This window comes from Neolamprologus multifasciatus, chromosome 2, assembly GCF_963576455.1.
Source record: "Neolamprologus multifasciatus chromosome 2, fNeoMul1.2, whole genome shotgun sequence".
Taxonomy (NCBI): Eukaryota; Metazoa; Chordata; class Actinopteri; order Cichliformes; family Cichlidae; genus Neolamprologus; species Neolamprologus multifasciatus.
This window is the reverse complement of record NC_140440.1, coordinates 27,040,687-27,064,281: the sequence shown is the minus strand read 5'-3', so window position 1 is coordinate 27,064,281 and position 23,595 is coordinate 27,040,687. Positions and strand designations below refer to the sequence as shown.

Below are 23,595 nucleotides of genomic sequence, written 5' to 3'. Positions count from 1 at the left end.
CTGTGCTTTTTTTCTCTGGAGTCATCTCTGCCCATATTAGGTTGAGAATGAGCTGTTTGATGTTTTGGTGTAATGTACAAAGTGCTGTATGAATAAAACTGGATTGGATTCAGACATCATTATTCTTAGTGGTCTTCCAATGTCTTGAGGAGTTCAGGGGTGCAGTGCATGAATGAAACACTTCTGGAATAACTGAGTAAACATCATGAGTCACAGCCAGTATGTTTGATCAACGTGCACTGCAAAGTGCAGATCAGACAACTTGAAGCCTTTCAGTGAAGAGTCTTGGCAATTGATAAAGAGACGGGTCCCCGCAGCTTAAGGGAATCACTGATTACAGGCCAAAGTATTAACTCTGTGTCATTCTAGTATGCCACTTTTAAGCATGTTATGGTATTTTTTCAAGTGCTTTCTGAGACACGAGGACTCTCCTCCCAGTTAAGAGCAGGTCATCTCACCAGATACCCTGGTGGTCAGTGTCCTCTGTGATCCCTGAAAGAAGAGTCTCATTTCCTTTTTCGGTAATTTGACCCTGGATCTAATGCCTGTTGCATTACAATATCTTTTTTTTTCTTAGTTTGCTAGAAGATGATCTCAGAGTTTAAAAATAATATTTTCCCTGCTACTTTGAACTTAAACATTTATTTTTGATAGCATAATGCGACCTCTGTAGACTTTGGTAATCTTTTATTTACAAATGTAGATATAAGATGCACATTTCACTAGAAATTAAGAAAAAATAAATTTTGTTTTATTTTTATAGCATTTTAATTTGTGTCTTAAGATTAATTGCACTGCACTTATTTTCTTTTACGTAATCATCAAAGGACATCCTAGCTGCTTGTGTCTAGCTGCTTTTTTCTGCTGGTCCCTGGTTGCCAATAACATTAATTAATGTTACTTTAAATGCAATATATTGTTCCAAGATTATACTACAAATCAAAGAAAAAAAATTTCCTTTGCAGTTGTATTTGTAGATCAAAAAGTATGAAGTTTCACACAATCTCCAAAAGCAGTTCCTGCTAAAAATCAGTTATATGAGATTGTAGCCGAACCTTTCATAGGGCTTCACTGTGCTATCATTTTTACAGCTCCTGTAATGTACAAAGTGTGCATTAGTGATACTGGAGTTATTGGAGTTGATGGACACTGAGGCCGCCTGGGGTGGGAACAGTGCATCATGGGTCTGCTACAGAGAGACCAGAAGGTTTTCCTCAGGGGGGATGATCAGTTCAAGATGAGTGATAAAAATGGAGGTTTATTTTAACAAAGAATCACTGGGTCAGTTTTTTCCCACAGAGCTTGCCAAGTCCTGCTGTTCAGAGATACGTCAGGAAAACGTCGCATCCTTCGAAAAACAAAAACTAAAAAAGACAAATGTGGCATGTGCATTTATTCTGCACTGTAGATAGTCTAATGATACACTGCATGCCCTATAAAAATCTTGATTGTCAGCAATAGTTCACATTCTGAGCTATAATTGTTTTCATTGGAAAGATGTGACTGCTAAATTGGAGAAGTTTGGTTTTTTTGTATGGTGGCTTCCTGGGCACTTCAGCAGAGTAAACATCACAGTCTGTGATGCAAGTCTGCGTGTGTGCGCCTTCTGCTGGCTCACTCCGTTCTTTGATGTGGTTTTACCCATAAGGTATATTCCGTATGTTTGCGTGCTCTCTTTGCTGTTTATCCCACTGTCTGGTCTGGTGATGTGTGCAGTTCTTTTTGTGGTGTGTTAATGGTTTGTCATGCTTTGTCATTGGTGTAATTGGTCTATTCTTGCCTGCCGTTGTTTTGTTTCTGTTTCTCTGTTGTTTTTCATATCTGGTGGTGAGTTTACATCTTTCGCCTGTGAAGCTTGTGAATCAAAGATGGTTTTTTTCCTCCTTGTAGAAGTCTTATTGCTGTCAGATTTCTACTGATTGTTGCTTCTGAGCCTATTTGGATTGGTGGTTATGATGGTCTTCTGTGTCCATGACACACATTCGGTTAACACCCACACAAGACCGCAAAATTTCCCAGAAACAGGAAGTCGGAGCCTTCCAGCTGCACTTTGGGAGGCTTTTCAAAAATCCTTCTCTTTTGTTAGAGATTACACTTTCCCCCCCTCCCTTTTTTCCAAGTGCAAGCTTACCCCCACTCGGGAGACGGTCAAGCAAACAGTTTGCTACAAATGTGGTTCTGACAGTCGTTCCCACCTCATCGAGGACTGCTTTATCATTGCCAGATGTTTAACTGAAACATGGAGCTACAGTATATATAGATAATCCCTGGAGTGGGATTACGGGGTGCTGGGGACTGGCGTTTACACACTTAGCTGAATCCTGAGGCTGAGCGTGGGCTGCGTGCATCCCAAGGAGGTTGACTTTAGCATTCTTCCTCATTAGCTGGTGACACTTTGAGTGTAGCAGGATTGTTTATGAAAACTGGGAAGGGTCAATCAGCCACCAAATTCCCAAGCATCTGTGAGAAACCTCATGCAGAGTGATAAGAATTTATCCCCCATTGTGATTACTATGCCATCACTAACACAAACATCACTTGTGTTTTTTTGTTTGGTTTTTTTTTGTTGTTGTTGTTGTTTTTTCCAGACCTACAAGATTACTACAGGAATGCAGTATACCATTTCAAAGATTCAAAAGACACCAATAAACATCTGGGTTAGAAAAATGCTTTCGAGATCCTTTAAGATATTCTACACGTTCTAATTCTCTGATTGAGAAGCCCTTCACTTAGTTTATGGACCTTTCTTACTGTAAATGACTCCGTTGTCTCTGTGGTGCTGACAAAGAGCTGTCCTGTGGTTCAGGGATCAAACTGTTACCAAGTGCTTTATTAACATCTCTGAAAGGTTGCCAAGCATTCTTGGCAGATTTACTAGTGGCCTGACCCTTTTAAGACTTCATAACACTGTTTGTTCCCGTCTCACACAAAGATCTGACCAAGGCAAAGATGAGCATTAATCTCAGTGTTAAAAGTATCCCTCCTGTGGTAATGTTCACTCTCCTAACTCCTGTGTAAGTGGTCTTCTGACTCCTTTGGGCCATGATTCTTGAGAGCACATCCCACTTTGAGGTCAGTGGCTCCACAGTGTAGTGGTTTACACGTTTGCTTAACAAGCAAAAGATAATTGGTTTGAACCTGGAAGAAAGCATAAAAAGGTTCAGGAAGAGGATCCAGCATAAGAACTTTAACCAATCAAACACCCACTGTAGTGACTCCTGTGAGTATGGGAGCAGCTGAAAGTAGCTTTTCCCTCTCAGTGTTCTCATGTTGTCACAATGCCCATCAACCAGTGTTGGAACAACCAAACATTGTTTTTCTGTCCCTTCTCAAGCCTAATGAAAACACCTCGACTCTTGTTAATCTCAGCATGATCTCTGTTGTTTGATTTTTAGATGTGAATTCACATCCTGTAGTAGCCCTTAATGTACCAGTTTGGCTTGTTTTAGCAAACATATCATCAGCAGCCAGTCACAGAGCTATTTGTTTTGCTTTCATACTGCCAAAAGACACATGCCTTTGGCATCTCTGCGTTTGGCTGTTGTCGCTATCGTTGACACTGAGGTTACTAGTACTTGTAGAGTGCTGATGTATGGCTTCCTCAGCGGACCGGACCTTGTCGCATGTTGCCGGGGTCCCCCGGGGATGAGGTGACCCTTCCTCTTCTGCCGTCATCACCGGCAGGGTCCCCAGTGTATCAACAGCCCTGGGAAAGTTTCAGTTTTTCTGTGGGAACGTGAACTGTACACCCAAATCAGTGACAAAAAGGGGAAAAGGCGGGAGAGGTCTGGCGGGTGTTTCTGTGTGTGTAAGTTGTATGTATGACAGGACTCTTGTACAGCATGTGTCTGTGTGTACATTATATGCATCCAGTATCCATTATGTGCCACTAAGAATGTTTACGTGCACATGTGAATGAACTACAACACAATAAAAACATAACATCTCTTTCACTCGCTCTTGCGCTCTCTGTCTGTTTCTCCTTCACCCTTTTTTATTGGAAGCAGAAGGCAGGGGAGGAAATGGACCAGTCATGTTTTTGGAGCAACTCAAGAGCTGTGAGCTTTTCGTTTTGGGAGCGGAAGTGCCAGAGGCAGTTAATTTAAAGAGACAACATGTATCTGGTTTGAGTAAATGTCCTTGGGGTAGTCACAGAACTTTTTGTGCTTCACCACCACTCTCAAACTGATCAGCTGTGTCGTCTTGTTTATACGTCAAAACACCACCTTTAGTAATTTTGTGCAGCTCGATGGATACAGCAAAGGAGGTCTTGCCAAAGATATTTAGTTGATGAATGAAGCGTGAAGCCTTTTTGTTCGTGATTAGATGGAGAGATGTAATCTTCAAAACATGTGTTCTATTATGTAATGTAGGAAAATGGCCCAGTTTCTTAAAATAGAGGTGGTGCAATTGGTGTACATTATCTTATAAAAATGTTAAATTGGGGAGCGATTTCTAGAAATACATTTCACAATTTTTCCATTGGCTCACTCCCTCTCTTCCTTCTCCACCCTCGCTCTTCCCAAGAATCAGTCTTCCGCCCTCTCTTTTTCCCACCCTCGTATAGGCCTGTGATCCATCCTTAACTGTTTCCAGACGCCTGTGTGCTGCAGGCCTTAACCCCTATCCTAAACATAACAGCAAACCACCCCTCCCCACTTTCCTTTGGCCTCTCACTGTGCTGTACAATTAGAACTTCAAGGTCTTTGATAACAGTCTCGATGATGGTAAGCATGGGTCAACTTTGACCCCCCCAAGTGCTGAATCCATTGATGCTGACATCGCTTTGGTGTACAACACGATACCCTATTAGTAATGCCAAACCATAGCAACCTTTCAAAACTCCAAGTGCACTCCTTTGTCAGCAGCTTTTGTGACTGCCCTCATTTTTACTTTTGTTTTTAGCAAAACCAATTAATGGCTCAGCATGGCTGTGGAATAGCTCGGACGCAGCATTGTTGCCAGCGAGCGCGTTGCAAAGCCGAACACAGTGACCCGTTTGTTAGCGGGCAGAATGCTGGTGAACCGGGAACAAAAAGAGCCAGACATTGTTGCTCTGTCCTGGTGCAGCGAGGCATCAAATACCTGATGAGTTGCATCGGTACCTCAGTTTCTCTGTGAGGGCCAGTCGCTATTAAAGAAAGCAGCCTGATAACAAACTCAATACTTTTTGTTTCTATTTAGTGGGAGAAGAGCATAGTTTGGTGTCATTCTCTTTCATTTGACGCAGTTTGTTCTGACACACACGATTTATTTTCGCACTTAACCTGACCTTGTGGAGCCTGCGAGAGCAGGAACCAATCCATCATGATATGAAGCTCATCCTCACATGGACAGATGTTAAGTCTGTTCAAGATTTGTCTTCATTGATTTGAATAGAAAACAGAATTTTGCTGTTGTGTTCATTTTCACTTAACTGTTGAAGCAAAATACTTCTGAAAAGGATCACTCTCGTTGTTGGTTTGTTTTTCTTTTTGCAGAACAAAGTGACTTGAAGGCCTCCGTGATGAGGAAGGTGACAGCATCCCCGCTCCACCTGTTAGTCACATTTACAGGTGAGGCCTAAATTTTTCTTCAGCAACAAAAAGTGAAACTGTGTAAGAAGAAGCAAAAGTGATTTGAAGGGAAGCAAGAAGCTTGAAGCTAAGTTTGGATGGAGTATTTTACAATTAGGGGAAATAGATACTGCAAGACTGGGACTCTTTTATAACAAATCACAGTTAATATGATTTGGATATCTAATATAACAATTTAATATAAAAAAATGATATAATTGAATGGGTTATAACTTATATCTTATTAAATTTGCAAAACATGTGGTCAGGATTATGGGGACAGCATGTTTCAGGTTTTATTAAGTAAGTATGAAGTCATTGTGTTCAGAATGTTTAAAGAATACAGCGACTTCTTCTGTGATTCATTAGCTGTGGGATTTCACAACACAACTGATGCATTCACTCACCTCTTTCAATTTAAATGTATTTATCAGTGACGAGGCGTCATCGCCCTCCCACTAAATTGCTGCAGACAACTCACATCCTTCATCATTTAAAGATAGCGCAGGATCTGACCAACACTGTTGATTTAACCTTTCACCTCCTGCTGCAGTCTCTGTGACCTCCATCCTGACCTTTTTTGTCTTGCTGTGCAAACTGCAGCTCTGCTGTGTTTCTGCACTGAGCTGCGCTGCTTGGAGATCACGCCCGGTGACAAAGAGTTTGTTCTGGCCGAGGGCTCCTCTCTTACCCTTACCTGCAGCGGCTCAGGGGAGACCACGTGGAAGTTTAAGATGGACGACGTGCCGTACTTTCAGCTGGAACCATCTAAACCGGGTCACCAGAGTTACGAGATCGTGCAAAGCGGTGCCACATCCAGCGTTCTGACGTTGTTCAATGTGAGCTGGAAGCACACGGGCGTGTATCAGTGCATTGATCAGCGCACTCGAGACACAGAGGAGGTGGCTGTGTTTGTCCCAGGTGGGGCCCGGTTTGCTTACCTTTGGTTTACCTTCCTGATTCAGAGTTTGCAAAGCTAACTGTACAGTACAATTGAAAAAAACCTGTCTAAATTCCATGCTGCATGTAAATAAAGAGCTTCTGAAAACACTGTGATTTTGAAAGTGCTCTGAAGAAGAGTAAGGTGAAAAACCTCCAGGAAGTTCTTTGAGGAAGACGCAGTAAATCAATAGAAAAATATTTTTTGTCATAAAAAATGTGTCTGTCTGCAGATCCTGACGTGTGGTTCATAGAGAGCTCTCACGGCATGGTAACAAAGACCAGTGAAGAAAGCACCATCCCCTGTGTGGTCACCAATCCAAAAATCACTGTCACCTTGCACGAGAGGGACACTGACATACCCGTAAGTGGGGTGTATGTTCCTAGTGAGGGCTACAAGGCGCCGGTGGAGGACAGGAATTACGTGTGTCGGGGAGAGCTGAACGAGGAAGTGCGAGAGTCTCAGGCCTTCTATGTCTTCAGCATTGTGGGTAGGTGTTCAGGTTGAAGAGCTTGTTTTAGAAATAGTTCTTTCCAACTTAATAACTTGATCACCCTTAGTGCAGACATTATTGTTTAGTTACATTACATTACCACACCCTTTTCACTTCTCCCTTGTGTTTTCTCTTCTCGTCCCAGTCCCAGAGGCCATTGACGCCTACATCAATGCCTCGAAGACGGTCCTGAAGCAGGGTGAACCACTGACAGTAAACTGCACAGTGCACGGAGTGGAGCTGGTGAATTTTTCTTGGGATATTCCCAATAGAGGGGTGAGTAGGAGTGGAGCAGAACAAGCGCTATTGTTCCATTTTCCCTTTGTGATCACTCGAAGGCCTCTGGACCAAGCCCAAATTATATCAAGATGTTGAGACACACCTCATAGTTTTTATTCTGCTGTGAAACTTTACTCACAGCTCACATTAGGCTGGTATTGTAATAACTGGGTCTCTGTAGGTCCTTGTTTGGATAACAGCGAAGCTGAAATGTTTCCGTTTTATCTTTGATGATGAAGTTTTATTTTTATGGCTTTATTAGAACATGTTTTAAAACAAACTCACAGCTTTTCCTAATAAGTCTGACTGCAAAAATAAGAGCTCACTGAAAGTCCGATATTAAAACACATCTTATTCTTGCACTTGTCTCTTAGCTTGACTTCTATGAGCCACTGACTGATGTCCTGTCCCCCACGAGCATGCGCTCCTGCCTGGTCTTCTCCCAGGCCACGGTGGACCACAGTGGAAAATATGTCTGCCACGTCCATGAGGGCATACAAGACCAGAGCGCCTCTGCCAGCGTCAACATCACTGTGCTTGGTAAGATAAAACCCCCCAAGCACACCACCAGCCTTTCACCCACCTTCCTCCCACACACACACATAGACATAGACACAAAAGTAAAACAAACTGATGCTGTGCAGATTATTATTACGTTTTGCTGACATAGGAAAGACTGCTTATTATGTCAACCTCTGGATGTTACGGTGGGAGAGGAGTTACTTTTAAAGGAAATGAAGATCACTTCTCTTTGTTTTTCTTCAAAGTGTGAAATAAACTTTTGACACGGTGTGGATCCCTCGAGTGATACATTGAGAAACAGAGCTGTAAATCAGTGGGTACAGCAATATTTAGACTCACAGTGTTTATGTAACTGGGGTTTGACTTCAAATGTTAACATACAGTGAGTCAGCATCTTAGCTGCTAAGGTAAGCGGGATTCATCATATGGTACTTCTCTTAATGCTCTGTCTCCTGATCGTCACTGCATGCCGTATAGGTCAGTTAATGCTTATTCCACCTGCACTGAGGTGTGTTATATTTATACAAGCTCCAAGCTCCATGTTTAGTAGAGACAGGAGGCCAGGACAGTTTAATGGTGGACACTGGACATCTCAGTGGAAAAGATGCATAGTGTCTGACCACAGAGGTTCAAGAATGTAGAGCAGCAGTACAGAAGCAGCTTAATAAATGGTTTTGTACAGAGAAATGGTCACATCAAAAAGCCTTAGACCAAGAAAAGCAGTCTGAATAGAAACACAGGGAAAAGTAGTGCCCAGCTATGTGAAACTAGAAAGTACATTTTAGGACATTTTTGGTTTTGGTTCAGTCTCACTGCTCTCATGGACAAAATCTTTAGTTGCAAAAATATCAGTGGAGTGGAGAGTAGGTATTGTGCAAAAGTCTTGAGCCACCTCTTATTTCTTTATATTTTGCTTCCTAGGAGACAGACTTGCTTTGAATTTCTTTTAAAGTGGTCTTGAGTAATAGTTTTCCAGGCTTCCTTAAGATGAAAATTAAGAAGTTTTTGTTTTGATACCGGCTGCTTTTCCAACTCATTTTCTGTCCAATTTTAAATTTTATTTTGAAGCATCATCCTGTTGTTGTTGTTGTTGTTGTTGTTGTTGCTACCATTTCTGGTTAAAGCTATGAAAAATTCCAAAGATAACACAGTTTGACAGACATAAAATAGTATTTTTGCACCGACAAGGTGATTCCCAAAGAGGCTTTAGCCAAAAACTGGGAATACCTAAGCAGGATGTGCAGCATGTCCTTAAAGAAATTGAGGAAACCTGAATAAGAGAAGAATAAAAGAGAAGACACAGGCCTAAAACATATCCTAGAGCAGATGAACAGGACCTGAAAGTCATGCCTTTAAGAAATAGGAAAACAATCCAACAAAGACCTGAAGCAGGATCTGAGAGATGCATCTTTGCCTTTATTTGATCCATCTATTGTTCTCTGATGCCTCATCATAATGGTCTCAGTGGTAGAAGCCATTCTTTAAGAAAGGAAATGAGAAAAAGACTCGAGTATGCCAAATTACACACAAACTGGACTGAAAATCAGTGGCAACGGGACTTGAGCAGTGAGTCTACAGCCATCTGTAGAATACAGCTGATACTCTGTCATGAAACAAAAGGTGCCAATATCTAAGAATAACCTTGAATGTTCATTAAGTAGTCTGAGAGAACTATTCCTGAAGAATACTTGCTGTACCTCTCAGAATGTTTGCACGTGCATCAATAAGTCACTACATGTGTTTTCTAATAATTTACTACATTTAGTGCATTGCATATATACGTTGCTCTTTTTCTTGTTAGAAAACGGCTTTGTGGACATCAAACCGCCTCAGCAACGAAACATTTCAGTCAAGCTACAAGAGAACGTGGAGCTGAGAGTGGCGATGGAGGCGTACCCTCCCCCACAGGTTTACTGGACCAAGGATGGCGCCACCATCGAGGGAGACAAAATCATCAACACGAGACAAGAGCATGAAATAAGGTAGAACATCCAACCAGTATTTAGTTTCACGCACACCACAAAGCACCCAAACACGTCCACGGCCTTGATACATTTAAACAATTAGCACAGGACCTATGATAGGGCGACAGCCTCCACAGGTCAGTCTGCTCCTGTCAGTCATCGCCAGATAAGGGTCTCCACGGAGAGAAACACGATACCCTCTGGAGGGCTGGACGCCATCGTTCATCACACAGGAACCATAAACACCAAATGCTTGTCACAACTTACTGAGTTGTGTCTTTCAAACGGATGTCAAATAAAGCTTAAATTTGAAGGCCATGTTTTCACATTCCTGCCAACACACATTAAATATCTAAGTGAGATATCAACCGCAGGGATGATGATAGGTAGTTAGAAAGAAACAACTCATGTTAACGAGTTCCATGAAGTCTCCAGCTGTAATAAATAAGAAAAAGAAACATCAAGATGTTTTTTTTTCTAGTGGTTCACAAATAGAGAGACAAGGTCACCACCTCCACGCTGACAGCTATGTACAACACATGAGACAAAACTGTCATGTCCTCTGATAATGAGGTACATCATAAACATTACATCTTCTTTTGTGTTGTTTAAAAAATCAAACAACAAACACGATAACAAAGAAAGCTTAATTCCACTATAGTGTAGTGTAAACTCATCAGCTGGTGCCATCACAGAGTTTCTACCAGATATTTTCATTTAAACCCGTCCTTCTTGTGCACAGTGTTTTTGCTTCTTAATATTTTCATATCTCACAAAGTCTCTTGAAGACTTTAGAAATGAGTTTGCTCTCATATCTAAAGAACAGTTCATTTAGTATTCAGCCCCATTTCCACAAAAGCTGGAACGCTGTATGAAATGTAAATACAAACAAAATTCAATGATTTAGAAATTTCATATAACCACATTTTTTTTCACAACAGAACATGAAAAACATAATTAATATTTAAATTTACAATTTTTTTTACATAAAAGTAAAATAAAAAAAAATTTTTTACACATGAATCATTGCATTTTGTTTTTATTTACATTTTAAACAGCGTTGCTGTTTTTTGGTTTAAGAGTGTTTTGTCTCTTATTAAAGTAGATCTGATTAAATTTGTAACTTTTTGCCAGTCAGCTTTAATTTACATTTCTCCAGACAAATAGTCAACATTTTCAGTACTGGAAGAAAGGGAATTTTATTTTTTAAAAAAGAATTTCTTGTCCCTCAGGTATGTCAGTGTCCTCACCTTGGTGAGGGTGAGGACAGACCAGAAGGGCCTCTACACTGTCCTTGTTACCAATGGAGATGACTTAAAGGAAATGACCTTTGACCTGGAGGTCCAAGGTGAGCCTTTTTTTTTTTAAGCTAAAATTTTCCCACGTGTTTTGTGTGGTGTTTTATATTTTTTGACCGACTGTCTGAAAGTTGTATTTCTGAATGGAAAAAACTGAGGACAGATTGTGTTTTTCTCCGAGTCAGCAATGATTAATGGCTGCTGCCACCGTGTTTAGTTCCCGCTCAGATTAAAGACCTGACCGACCACAGTCTCCCAGGGAAAAGACACTTGGTGACCTGTGTTGCAGAAGGGGTGCCAGCCCCAACCATACAGTGGTACAGCTGTGGCAGCATGCTCAAGTGAGTCCCTACCACCCATTTCCCCATTGAACTATCACAGAAGGAACACCAGGGGGCTGACCAAAACACGCTTTACTTTCAGTGCGTCTGTTTTTGACTGGAAATATTTCACCCTCCGATCTAATGTTCTTCTGCAGGTGTAGCAACCAGACAGAGGTGTGGAAGCCGCTGACACCAGAGCCAGAGGTGCTGAGCATCCATACGAACGTGAGCTACAATGAGACAAGAAAGGTCAGTCAGGTTCGCAGCCAGCTGACCTTCCAGACACCTCAGCAGGTCACAGTTCGGTGTGAGACCAGCAATCAAGAGGGGCTCATCAGCAGGCGGGACATCAAACTGGTATTCAGCTGTAGGTGTCATGTGATTCTTTTTATGTATATATATATTAGGGTAGATGAAAGGATATTATAGAAAATTATACTTTAAGTTTGTAATTTTTTTATTATATAAATATAGACTATGCCACTTTACTATTACATGGGTAAATGATAATATAGGATTAAATTAAATTGTATTGGCTTAAACTGCACAAACACTATAGGAAAGCCTGATAAGTTTATAGAGACACAAAGCAAACTTTTTACCCTTTAGTAGACTGTATGTCTTAGACAAAACATAGCTTCATTTATACTTATAAATTAATTTCCATGTGGCTGAATGTGGAGATTCAGGTTATTTATATTGTGTCTAATGTTCTGTGTCCTCTTGCCTATTGCAGCCCTTTTCTCCCAGGTGGCAGTGTTGGCTGCTGTTTTAGCCTTAGTGGTCATTGTTATCATGTCTTTCATCATCCTCATTGCAATCTGGAGGAAGGTAAGAGAAACTCAAACATTTTTTAGTTTCCATTTTTCAATTTTCCTTTCTTCAAAAGCAATGCTGTTTGTTCTCAGAAACCTCGCTATGAGATCAGATGGAAGGTGATAGAATCTGTGAGCCAGGATGGACATGAGTATATCTACGTGGACCCCATCCACCTGCCCTATGACCTGGCCTGGGAAATGCGTCGTGACCACCTAGTGCTGGGTGAGATGATAAGCTAAGCTCAGCTAAAAAAACTAGTCCTGATGGAAATCCTAATATCTTGCATGTGTGCAGTTTTAACTTAAATCTGCTCCTGTTCATGCAAATTAGGGAAAACCAACTTAATGAAGATCAGAAATTGCAGTGTTACGAATGATGCTGAAAACAAAGGCGACAACAGCATAAAAATATGAATCATATTTTTATGTTGTGAAGCATAATAACACATTTAAATGGCATAACCAAATTAAATTAGATTAAACTATTAAAAAATAGTTTTAAAAAAAAGAAAAAAAAAGAAACAGAACAGAAAATGTCTTTGTAATTTTCTCCCACTACATTAAACCTTTTTAATAGAGGTTTTCCATAAATGGTAAAATATTATGTGCGGTTAAAAAAATATGAAAAAAATTATGTGGCACAAAGTTTTTAATCTATTAAAGCATCAACACACTGAGGATTGAACAAATATTTATTATCTTAGGCATTAAAATTAGCTTAGTCAACCGAGGACACTAATTCATGGTTAGCTGCAGCTAAATTTTCAGCTTGCGACTTTTTATTTGTCTAAATAGAGGTATTTGCTTCCACAGACATTTTAAACTGGAGCTTTTGCCCGGTAGCTGTAGTGCTGTGGGTGGTTTGTGTTGTCTGGGAACAGTCGACACTGGAATACTAAACAAACCTTGTTAAACGTCTCTTATCAGCTCCAGTGGCACTTCATTTTTAAAGCTCTATTCACAGAGAGCTTTTAAACTTTCATGTTTAACGACTGACATGTTCATAGTCAGCTGCTCACCAACAAACAGGACACATCTCAACATCGAGAAAAACATCATATGCTCTTAATAAATACTATTTATCTGCAATAATCTTCCCTTCCTCAGAAAATAACATACATTTGCTGACACTATTATTTTAGTTAAAATGGTCTCCCTTACTTTTGCAGGGCCAATGTGGGCCCCATTCAGACTCTGTCCTTCTGAGCTCCTCTTTGTGTTTCAGGTCGCACTCTTGGATCAGGAGCATTTGGCAGGGTGGTCGAGGCAACTGCATATGGTCTCACGCATTCGCAGTCCAGCACAAAGGTGGCAGTGAAAATGCTGAAATGTAAGCCCTACAATATAAAAACAAAGCAGAAAGCCATGTGCGTAATTTGTGTGAACAGTATATGGACCCCCGCATAGCTGTCAGATGTTGTGACACCAGTGCCATATTCCTGTGGGCTCAGAGAGAGCAGCAGCCCGCTGAGCTTTAGTTTGCTTGCCAGCCTGATTCAAGTCGTAGCTCACAGGTCATTGAGCAGTTTGGCAAAGACACAGTGTGTCCTGCTCTCAGGGTTCTTAGTTCTCTTGTTCTTGTAACTACTTCCAACTACCCTAAGTTTATGCATCTAATTTTTCCATCTTCTTCTTCCCTTCTTTTTCCCTCTTCTGACATCCAGCTACAGCCAGAAGGAGTGAAACTCAGGCCCTGATGTCAGAGTTAAAGATCATGAGTCATCTGGGTCCTCACCTCAACATCGTAAACTTGCTAGGGGCTTGCACCAAACATGGTGAGCATGCATCACAATGACAAACTGTGGAAAACTGCTTTGATACACATGTCTGTCTGCTCATTTTAGCTTTGTTTAATGCAAAAGGTACCGGATAATAGTGGTGAAGATTTGTTTAAGTCAAAGGCGGGAAGTTCAGTGGCATGTGGTGCTGGATTGGCCTATTTTTTTTTTAACATTAAAGTCACAGAACATTTACCATCAAAATAATCAGTACAAAAGGTTACAAGTAAGGAAATGGGCTTTTAAGTAAGAAAATGTGGCTAATAGAAAATGATTTTTGAAATATAGAAAACTACAATTTTGGAAGTTTGTTTTTCTTGCCCAGAAACAAGTTTATTTCACTGGTCAAATGAATAGAAAAGCCTTCTTGGCTTTCTTACACATGATTAAAAACAAAACTACTGGAAACTGAAAGCATAATAAAATGAACAAAATTAGTCAACCAAGTACAAATAAGGTTTTGAACCAGCCTGTTTGTTAGAAATTTGATGTTTAACCCATTTACCATAGCATGCTTTCTAAATGGACCTTTCTAAATGGCTCTTTATACTACCTCACCAGACTTCCTAAACCCTTAAGTCTAACTTCTTAAAACAGTGCTCTGATTTACCCTAAAATGGCATGCAATGCTTCTGAGTATTAGTTGTGACTCTACCATTTATAGCAAGAGGTTTCTCAGAATAATACCCTTGGAAATGTAAACTTTTGCTACATCTAATAGTGAATATATTCATATCACTACTGACTACTGACTCTACTGACTCTACAACATAGAAAAAAGTATCCATTATTCTACTCCCACTCCACTCCTTTTGGGTAACAATGTGAGAACTCCTGCTCTAGATTATAGAATTCATATTACATTGCACTTTGGATAATGAGTTAATGAGTGTTGGCATGTCTTGCACTTAAAATAGCTGTGGAATTTCTTTAAAGAATGCTGAATGAAAGAAAACAGCCAAGCGCATTAACTGTAACACATCAGAGCTTACAAGTGTTTTTTGTACATCTAGAACAGCTGCTTTTGCGAAGAGAAGCATCAAAATAGAGTCCCTCAGTTAAATATGCTCAAAGCATAGAATCAACCACACAGTGAAAAAAGTACTGTATAAAAGCTCTATATTTTTGAAAGTTATAGTTGATTTTATGAGGCATACATCATACATCAGAAAGTATAAAGAACATATTGTATTAATATTGTTATTGTTTTACTTCTTGTTCTCTGATCACAGGCCCTCTGTACCTGGTGACTGAGTACTGTCGCTATGGCGACCTGGTGGACTACCTGCACAGGAACAAGCACACGTTCCTGCAGTACTATGCTGAGAAAAACCAGGACTACAGCTGTCTCATCTCCAGAGGAAGCACCCCTCTCAGCCAGAGGAAAGGGTGAGCGAAGCAGACTGGAGCTTTCAGAGCTGCACAAAGGGCCTTTTTGTATGATGTGGGAGGTTGTTTTTATTAAAAGCTCCTCTTATGTACTTTGAAAAATTTACTCATAGATAGGTAAATATACTTTATTGATTCCTAAGGGGATATTTTTCTGTTGTAAAGTTTCAGATGATGAAGGAGCATAAATAAATATGCCTTTAAGGTCAGTTTAGTGCACTTTCTCAGACACAATAAATATATATAAATATATATATATCTCCATCCCTCCAGCTATGTGTCTTTCGGAAGTGAGAGCGATGGAGGATACATGGACATGAGCAAAGATGAGCCCTCAGTCTACGTTCCCATGCAAGAGCAGATAGATTCCATCAAATATGCAGATATCCAGCCTTCTCCGTACGAGGCTCTCTACCAACACGGCTTCTACCAGGAACAAGGTTTGATTTGAGCCAGTTTACCACTGTTTTAAAATCACTTTAACCATGATGGATGATGAACTCTGCCACTATAAGCTGTACTTCTGGTTGAAAAGCACAGTGCTTTACATATAATAGACTAATGAATACTTGTTTTCTTAACTGATCAAATGCTGGAGATAATGTACAGACAAATGTGGCAACATATAAAGAGCCTGATCTCTGTTTACCCGGGCAGTCACAGGACAGCCAGAGTTCCCCCATCACAAAAGACAATGTCTTCATTCATGTTCATCACCTTCCTTTTTTTTTCTCCTGCTGATCCTTTCACCTTGTCACTGTGTTCAGGAGTCAACAGATTAGACCTGGTGATCAGCGACTCTCCCAGTCTCACCTACGAAGATCTTTTAGGATTCAGCTACCAAGTGGCGAAGGGGATGGAGTTCCTTGCCTCTAAGAACGTATGATATTTTATAAAATACTCATCTCAACCTTCTAGATAATTGACATTTTGTGCCCATTTAAACAAATATAAAATTAGAAAATTAGTCTTAATTTTCCGATTATGTAGAGAAGAATTGGAAGCTTAGTTTAGCGTAAAAAAAAATTTTAAAAAGAGAAAAGAAACTGGAGAAAGCAGTTAGCCTGACTGTGTCAAAAGAAGACAGAAGAAATAGAGATTGGCTAATCAGCATCCAAATTTGCAACGATGTGTAAAAGCAAAAATTGTGCTTATGTGGCAACCTCGTGATGATTACAACAGGTATATTCGTTTGGCTCCTCCGCAGTGTGTCCATCGTGACCTGGCTGCCAGGAACGTCCTGATCTGTGAGGGGAAGCTGGTGAAGATTTGTGATTTCGGCCTGGCCAGAGACATCATGCATGACTCCAACTACATCTCTAAAGGCAATGTAAGTATAAAAAAAAAAAACAGTGGTTTATGGAAAAACTTATGGAAAGTTATTCTATTCTGTTCTGACAATTTTTCACCTGTTTTGGCTTTTTATCTGCGTATAACAGAAATTTAATAGCAGCAAATAAATTCTAGCTGGACTCTTTTAGCCCTCCTGACTGTTGCATGTTTCAAATTAGGAACAGTGGTTCTTTAATAAGATGTGTTTCTTCTTTTATTCAGACTTTCCTTCCCTTGAAGTGGATGGCACCTGAAAGCATTTTCCATAATTTGTATACCACCCTAAGCGATGTGTGGTCATATGGCATTCTTCTTTGGGAGATTTTCACACTGGGTCAGTTCAGGCACACTCACATCAACACACAAAAAGCTCTTAGTCCTACTACTGAAGTGCTGTATTCATATTGTACAAGAGAATCACCTTATTTGTAAGTGGTAATGTAGGACGCTTTGTTCCAATGTTCCCTCTAATTTTTCATGTGTCTGAGCGAACACGCAAACTCCCTGAGCGATCTCGTGGATCACTGTGAGCAACACCAGACGTGTGCACTGTGGTCACGCCAGCATCCAAGTTACATGGTTTATTATTATATTTATTATTTATTATTAAAATAATCAAATTATAGCATTTACATTTATGTTAGACTACTTCTAATTAACTGCTTTAGCCCACTAACAATGAAAATTTAAAAAAAATTAGTTCATGACCTGTGCAGTCTGTTAACACTATTGGAAGTAAAAAAAATTACTTGAACTCCAATTTTGAAAACAAAACTTTTTTTTTCTTTTTCTTTTTTATAAAGCTCTGACTTGTACAGTATATAATGACCAATGTTGGGCAATTAATTATATAGTTACTTATTCAAAAAAGTAACTGAGTTATGCAAACGCAAAAGCATTTTTGCAGCTGTTTACCTAAGAATGCAGCCAAGGCGGTTTTTTAAATAAACATTTCAAACTATTTACAGAACAATCAGCTGTTCTGCATCAAATTTGATGCCACACAAATTATTTGTGCCACTCCAAAAAATATTTCTGTCCACTATAAGATAAAGGAGAACAACAGCCTGATACCTGCAGGCCTGGGGAGATGTATCACTCCTGTAACACCTGTAACATTCAGCAGTCGCCTCATTGTTCTGACACACACAACAAAACTATTGACTACACTACACACTAACTACACAAGATTTGCGTTAAACGTCGAAAATCTCTCACATCTCAAAACACCTCCGTCACTCCTAAAACTTCTCCCTTCCTAAACAACTAAATGCCTTGTTGCCATATCATTTTTTGATTGGTCGACATGGTACATTTTTCCACCAATAGGAAAGGGTGGGGTTTTTTGGTTTTGTTTTTGGTCACAGGCGGAGAGTGCTTTCGAGCGTTTTCCTAATAAAACGCCGTTTTTACCGTTATATATAAACATTAAAATATAAACAACGATAGTATTCAGGAAGAAAACCAAACATTGTATATATTTTTATCATAACTCTGGTTTTACGTGGCCTATCAACACAATTTAAAAACTGGTATAAAGTCCACACTTTTTCCGTCAATTGTTCCATCTGTCCTGCTCACATCTCCAATGGTTGTACACGCTGTCATTAACGTGGCTTCACTCCACATCAGCCACGCCGCTTTGCTAGCTAAAACACCGGTGTCGGCACATAAGGACGCTGTCATAGCCTGTCAACGACGTTGATTAGCTGCGTATATACAAGTGTGAATTGCATTATAGGCTGAACTATGGGATAAGGTGGCATCGTTCTAATCCCATACGGGATTACTTACTACTTACACTGCAACTACTTCAGTTACTTACTGACTAACACTGCAAAACAGAATTGTTAGTGTATTAATCTTAATTTCAATTCAGGGTAGTTTTTTTTTTTGTGCGCAACGCAGATTTTCTGTGGGCAGAGACCGTGCCAGCAGTGCACAATTGCGCACACGTGCAGCTTAGAGGGAACATTGCTTGTACTGAACATTTAAACCTGCTTGGTCTTTTGAAGCTTGTCACACAAACTGTCCTGGACTCTTTACGCACTTCTCTATCCTCAAGTGTAACTAATAAAGAGACATACTATTTCCATGTGACAGTAAAGGAGAGTATAGGAGGCCATGGCAAATCTTCTGTTCTATGTCTGATTGCAAGTCAGTACCAGTTCCTTTGAAGCTTCATATGAGGTCAATCTTCCAATTAGGCACAGTCAAGCTTTGAAATCAGCATTTCCTTACTCAGAGTATTGTGAGTTTTTTGTTGTTTGTTTTTAAGCATTCTTTCACCATTTTTTTTTTAAAGTACCATAAAAACAAAGTTGACAGTTTGTAGGATATGCACTTGTAAGCAAGAGTCATGAAAACATACAATTCACTTTTGTAAGCAAGACACTTACGAAATTATCTGTATTTCCTTGTCTAAATGTGAAATTAACTGGACTTTATGGGTCAATTTTTCTCACAGATCTGGGTCAGAATAAATACTTTACTGAAGTTGAAATAATAAGTCAGTGTTCTGCTTCTTGGAAAACACATTAAATTCACTCAATGTCTCAGTGTCTCATAGGCTGAAACAATGTAATTCTGTGTGCAAGGTTGCATTATGTTAGATACAGATCTCAATTAGATTCCTAGCCTTTGCTTCTGATTTCTAAGTCAGCTTTTGAATGATCTCAAATGTTCTCTGCAGGAGGGACCCCCTACCCTGATTTGCCCATGAATGAATTATTCTACAGTGCTTTGAAGAGAGGCTACCGAATGGCCAAACCCACCCATGCCTCTGATGAAGTGTGAGTCTCACTGTCACCTTGACATTTTCTTGCCTTTTCAACAACTTTTGAAAAGAAACACACTTATTTCCTTATTTCATGTTGCTCGTGTTGCAGTTATGAGATTATGAAGAAATGCTGGGATGAAAAGTATGAGAAAAGGCCCGAGTTCTCATTTCTGGTCCACAGCGTGGGGAATATGCTGACGGACAGCTATAAAAAGGTACATAATAACACTTCCTAGTAGCTGGATGAGATATTGGCAAGCATTCAAGTACTTTATATTGGTGCAATTTCACAGTAATTTCACTTTAACCTTAAAATTGTACTTCAGTTTTATGGTTCTATTTTTATGCTTCTGCTTCAGCCAAACTCAGATGGAAATCTGGTGTTTTTTAAGCTCTTTTTCAGTCACCTTATGACATTAGCAATAATAGTTACTTGTTTTTTATTCTTTAAAATAAAGCAGTTTCACACTAAACCCTAACCCTTTCTTTTATTCAGTATTTGTATTACCTCCCACCAATACAGTGATTTAAAAATATTTTTACAGTCTTTTACAGTCATTTACCATTAATACATATTATAGTAACACATATTACATATGTTCCAAGTGTTTTCAGAAAGTGTTGGCAATATAACCTCAAAATGAAATCACTATATTTAAAAATCTTTCTAACAATTTTGATATTTTTGACAAACAGAAAACAGAATAGAAATACTGAATGATTTATTTAGTAATATTTTATTTCTTCAAGTAAGTAATAATAAGTAAATGAATGACATTTTCCATGCTTTTATTTTTCTAATGAGCTAATGTCACCAATGCCACACTACCTACCTTGAAGTGTGAAGCAAGGTGCCAAAAGCAGCAGCATCATAGCGCAGTAGTTGCATTCCATATGACAGCTCTTCCTGTTATATGGAGTGCAACTAGTGACTTGGAGACTATTGATGTAGCTCTCTTTTGAATATATTAAATCATCATCAGAGGTTGAAGAAATTACCCCTTCCTGAGTTTAGGTTTGTCACAGTCAATAAGAAACACAAGTAATTTCACTAAAATGCTCATCATCATTCTTCTTACAAGCTCATCAGACTGCTCCTACGCTGTTAAGGTAATCAAACTCTCTCTCCTGACAACAGAGATACAACCAAGCCAATGAAAACTTCACGAAGAGTGACCACCCGGCAGTCGCCCGCACCAAACCTCGGCTGACCTCACCCTTTCCAATCGCCAACCCAGCATTTGGCACCCCATCTCCTGTCACACTCCAGTCTCCACTGGATGCCTACAACCAAAACTCAAGGCCTAGACAAGACTTCAGACAAGAGGCACAGGAAGTCATACTGTCATACAACGAGTACATCATTCCCATTCCGGACCCGAAGCCAGAAGACGCTTTCACTGACGTGCCATCAGAAAGTCCTGGAAGGTACAGAGTCACTGAAAGGATGCTGCAAATGTGTGCCAAGAGCAGGGATTGAAACAAAGATGAATTTGTGTTTGCTTAACCCAAGCAGTTTTTTCATCCAAACACCCACTCATCCAGATGTTGAGCTGAAACAATAGCCGTATTATGGAGAAGTGTTTTTACTGCTTAGATAAACACACACTCAGCATTGATGAGAAAATGAATGTTTGAACCACCAAAGTTTTAGTTTTAGTCACATTAACTTGAACATAGATTTTTTTTTCCCAGTTTGGGAGTGATCCAAACCAGTGATGGAAATGTTTTTGTTTTATATTTGACTTAGAAGTCTTACCTTGTAACCTTTGTCCAAGATCACTGACACAGATCACTGATTTTTTTTTAGATCGTATTTGGTAATAAAAACCAAATAAACATCCACCATTTAGCTGGCATATGAAAATAATATATACGGATATAATAAGACAGCTAGCACCTTGGGCTTTTATACCACCAATATATGTTTTGGTGGTTTTTATGAACCTTTTTGTGTTCATGTTGAAATACTTCATCTAGAACAACATCTCAAAAAGAGCTGTCTGTGTACGACTTTGTGATTAAATGCACTGTGTGAACTTGTGAATGTTTTTTTTCACCTTCAGCTCTGTAGGTGTGGGGGAGGAGACCGACTCCATATCTCAGGACACTGCTGACACCCTTCCAGAGGAGGACCGGCTGGAAGAGACCAGCGAGAGAGACGCTCTGTTGGGCGCCTCCGGGACACCCGAGGTAGAAGACAGCTTCCTGTAGCCAGATTTAGGAGCCCAGAGGAAACAGATTTCCTTTCTGGGGCTGAAAAGGGAACGTGAATAAACTAAAATGTAGCAAAGTAGAGACTGAGATGGAAATCTCTGTATTTTCACTAAGCACACAGAACGTTTCTTCTTTTGTTTTTTAACTACAAGTAAACTACAAAATTGTCTTCTGTCATTCGGTTGTACGTATTAGGAAACTTGCTACAAATTAATGCGGTACCCTCCTCACAATTTACACTTCGTTTACAACGTGTAGTGAGGCTTATGAGGCCTTATTAAATAAGTGCTTTATCTTTTAGATAACTAATCAACAACTGTTCCCCATATTCACTGTTCAAAAGTAGGCTGCATTTCCTTTTTTTAAAAAGTACGAAATCATTGACACAATATTGTGAGAAAACCTCGAATCCATTTTTCTGTGTAGATTTTGTCCACGTCACAACAGGCTTAAATGGCTGATTGAAGGCAACTAGACTTCTATTTAGGTTTCTGAAGACATTTCACCTCTCATCTGAAAAGCTCCTTGGAGGTAGTCCCAAGAGTTGCTCACCCACCCTGTTATCATGTGAGTTCTTAGGATCACCAGACCCAAGGCATGGGTCAAAGTGTGAGTTTCACCCATGTTTCCATAATGACTCACATGATGAGGACCACCTACAGGTGACAACCAGGCTAGAGGTTAAAGACCTGCTAACCCACATCAGTGTTTTTAGAGCTAAAGAGGCTTTTCAGGTAAGAGGTTAAACATCCTCAAGAACCTGAAAAGAAGCTAATTTGCCTTTAAAGGACAAGTTGCAGAACATTTTGTCCTAAAGCATGATCAGATGTGAAATGGCGATATATAAATGAAAACCTTACCTTGGGTACAGTCAAGAGGACTAATCGTAGTAAATACAAACAGGTTCCACATGCACTGTTTTAATGTGAGATATACTTTATTTTTTAGTTTAATATGCCACAGCATCTGTGTTTTTATTTGTGTATTTTGAATATTATCTTGTATGTGATGTGTGTGTATGGAAACTTTTGGGAGTTTTTTTTTGTCCTGTATGCTTAACTCATAGTTCTGTGCCAGATTTGCACTTTATGTAGAAAATGTGGATATTCATAACAAAAAAATAATTTCAATTATGTGAAAGTTGCATCGCAGCAACTCGGGATCTAATGTTAGAGTGATTATGATATGCAGTTTCTGTGACTCTCAAGTGAAAAAAATAAATACAGCATATCACTGCCTTAGCACAAGATGGCACAGATGAGTGCCTTTGTATAGACTGATTGTTGTCTTGGGCTGTTGTTGCTTGCATATGAAGGGCTGCTGCTCAAGAAATAGATAGCCATACAATATGTACACATGAAAAAAAATCTAAAAAAAATACCTGTAGTCTTCTGTTGCTTTGGATAACACTGACTGTGTTTCAACGTAATTCACCACTTAAAGGAAGAACACGTCTTTATTTCCTGTAGCCTTTCTTACTCTATGTAAAATGCACAAGATCACTGTTATCACAAGCTATGGTACCAAAGCTCTTCTTAACGTTTACAAATGTATTTTTTATATGTGTCATTTTCTATGTTGTAAATGTGACAATAAAGTGTATAATCGTAGTATTGCTTGGATAACTGGTGTTTTCTTTGGTGTCTCTCACTGTCATTACTGCTGTTAATGCAACTCAAGCACACTTAAAAAAAAAAGGAAAACTTTCCGTAATTTTAATTTTCTCACTGTCCATTCTCACAGTTTATTACCGAGCTGAATTTCTAAGCATGTCCAAAGTTCAGCGGAGATGAAGATGATTGGTCTCACCTCTGCGGATGTTTCGATATTATTGTGCCTTTCAGAGGCCAATTGACACTGCCTCATTAATTTGTTAAGCATGATATGCTGACTGCCCCCCCACCCCAC

At 39.5% G+C, this 23,595-nt stretch overlaps 1 protein-coding gene across 2 annotated transcripts in view; it reads left to right on the top strand.

Moving 5' to 3' along the window:
- pdgfrb (platelet-derived growth factor receptor, beta polypeptide) overlaps positions 1-23,297 on the top strand; it is a 29,297-nt gene extending 6,000 nt beyond the window's left edge. Inside the window, exons 1-23 of one of the 2 annotated variants that reach the window (XM_085132892.1) lie at positions 748-5,344; positions 5,481-5,555; positions 6,159-6,476; positions 6,728-6,985; positions 7,134-7,264; positions 7,642-7,807; positions 9,591-9,771; positions 10,986-11,101; positions 11,269-11,392; positions 11,530-11,741; positions 12,111-12,205; positions 12,283-12,415; positions 13,418-13,522; positions 13,857-13,967; positions 15,203-15,359; positions 15,633-15,799; positions 16,127-16,239; positions 16,567-16,689; positions 16,914-17,025; positions 19,384-19,483; positions 19,580-19,685; positions 20,609-20,898; positions 21,537-23,297. In XM_085132892.1, the coding sequence (XP_084989018.1) occupies positions 5,338-5,344; positions 5,481-5,555; positions 6,159-6,476; positions 6,728-6,985; positions 7,134-7,264; positions 7,642-7,807; positions 9,591-9,771; positions 10,986-11,101; positions 11,269-11,392; positions 11,530-11,741; positions 12,111-12,205; positions 12,283-12,415; positions 13,418-13,522; positions 13,857-13,967; positions 15,203-15,359; positions 15,633-15,799; positions 16,127-16,239; positions 16,567-16,689; positions 16,914-17,025; positions 19,384-19,483; positions 19,580-19,685; positions 20,609-20,898; positions 21,537-21,684 (3,348 nt within the window). In that variant the 5' untranslated portion in view covers positions 748-5,337 and the 3' untranslated portion in view covers positions 21,685-23,297. Of the gene's footprint in view, positions 1-747; positions 5,345-5,480; positions 5,556-6,158; positions 6,477-6,727; positions 6,986-7,133; positions 7,265-7,641; positions 7,808-9,590; positions 9,772-10,985; positions 11,102-11,268; positions 11,393-11,529; positions 11,742-12,110; positions 12,206-12,282; positions 12,416-13,417; positions 13,523-13,856; positions 13,968-15,202; positions 15,360-15,632; positions 15,800-16,126; positions 16,240-16,566; positions 16,690-16,913; positions 17,026-19,383; positions 19,484-19,579; positions 19,686-20,608; positions 20,899-21,536 lie in introns of those variants that run through there. The other variant, XM_085132900.1, reaches the window with a different exon arrangement.
- Positions 23,298-23,595: the final 298 nt, after the last annotated feature.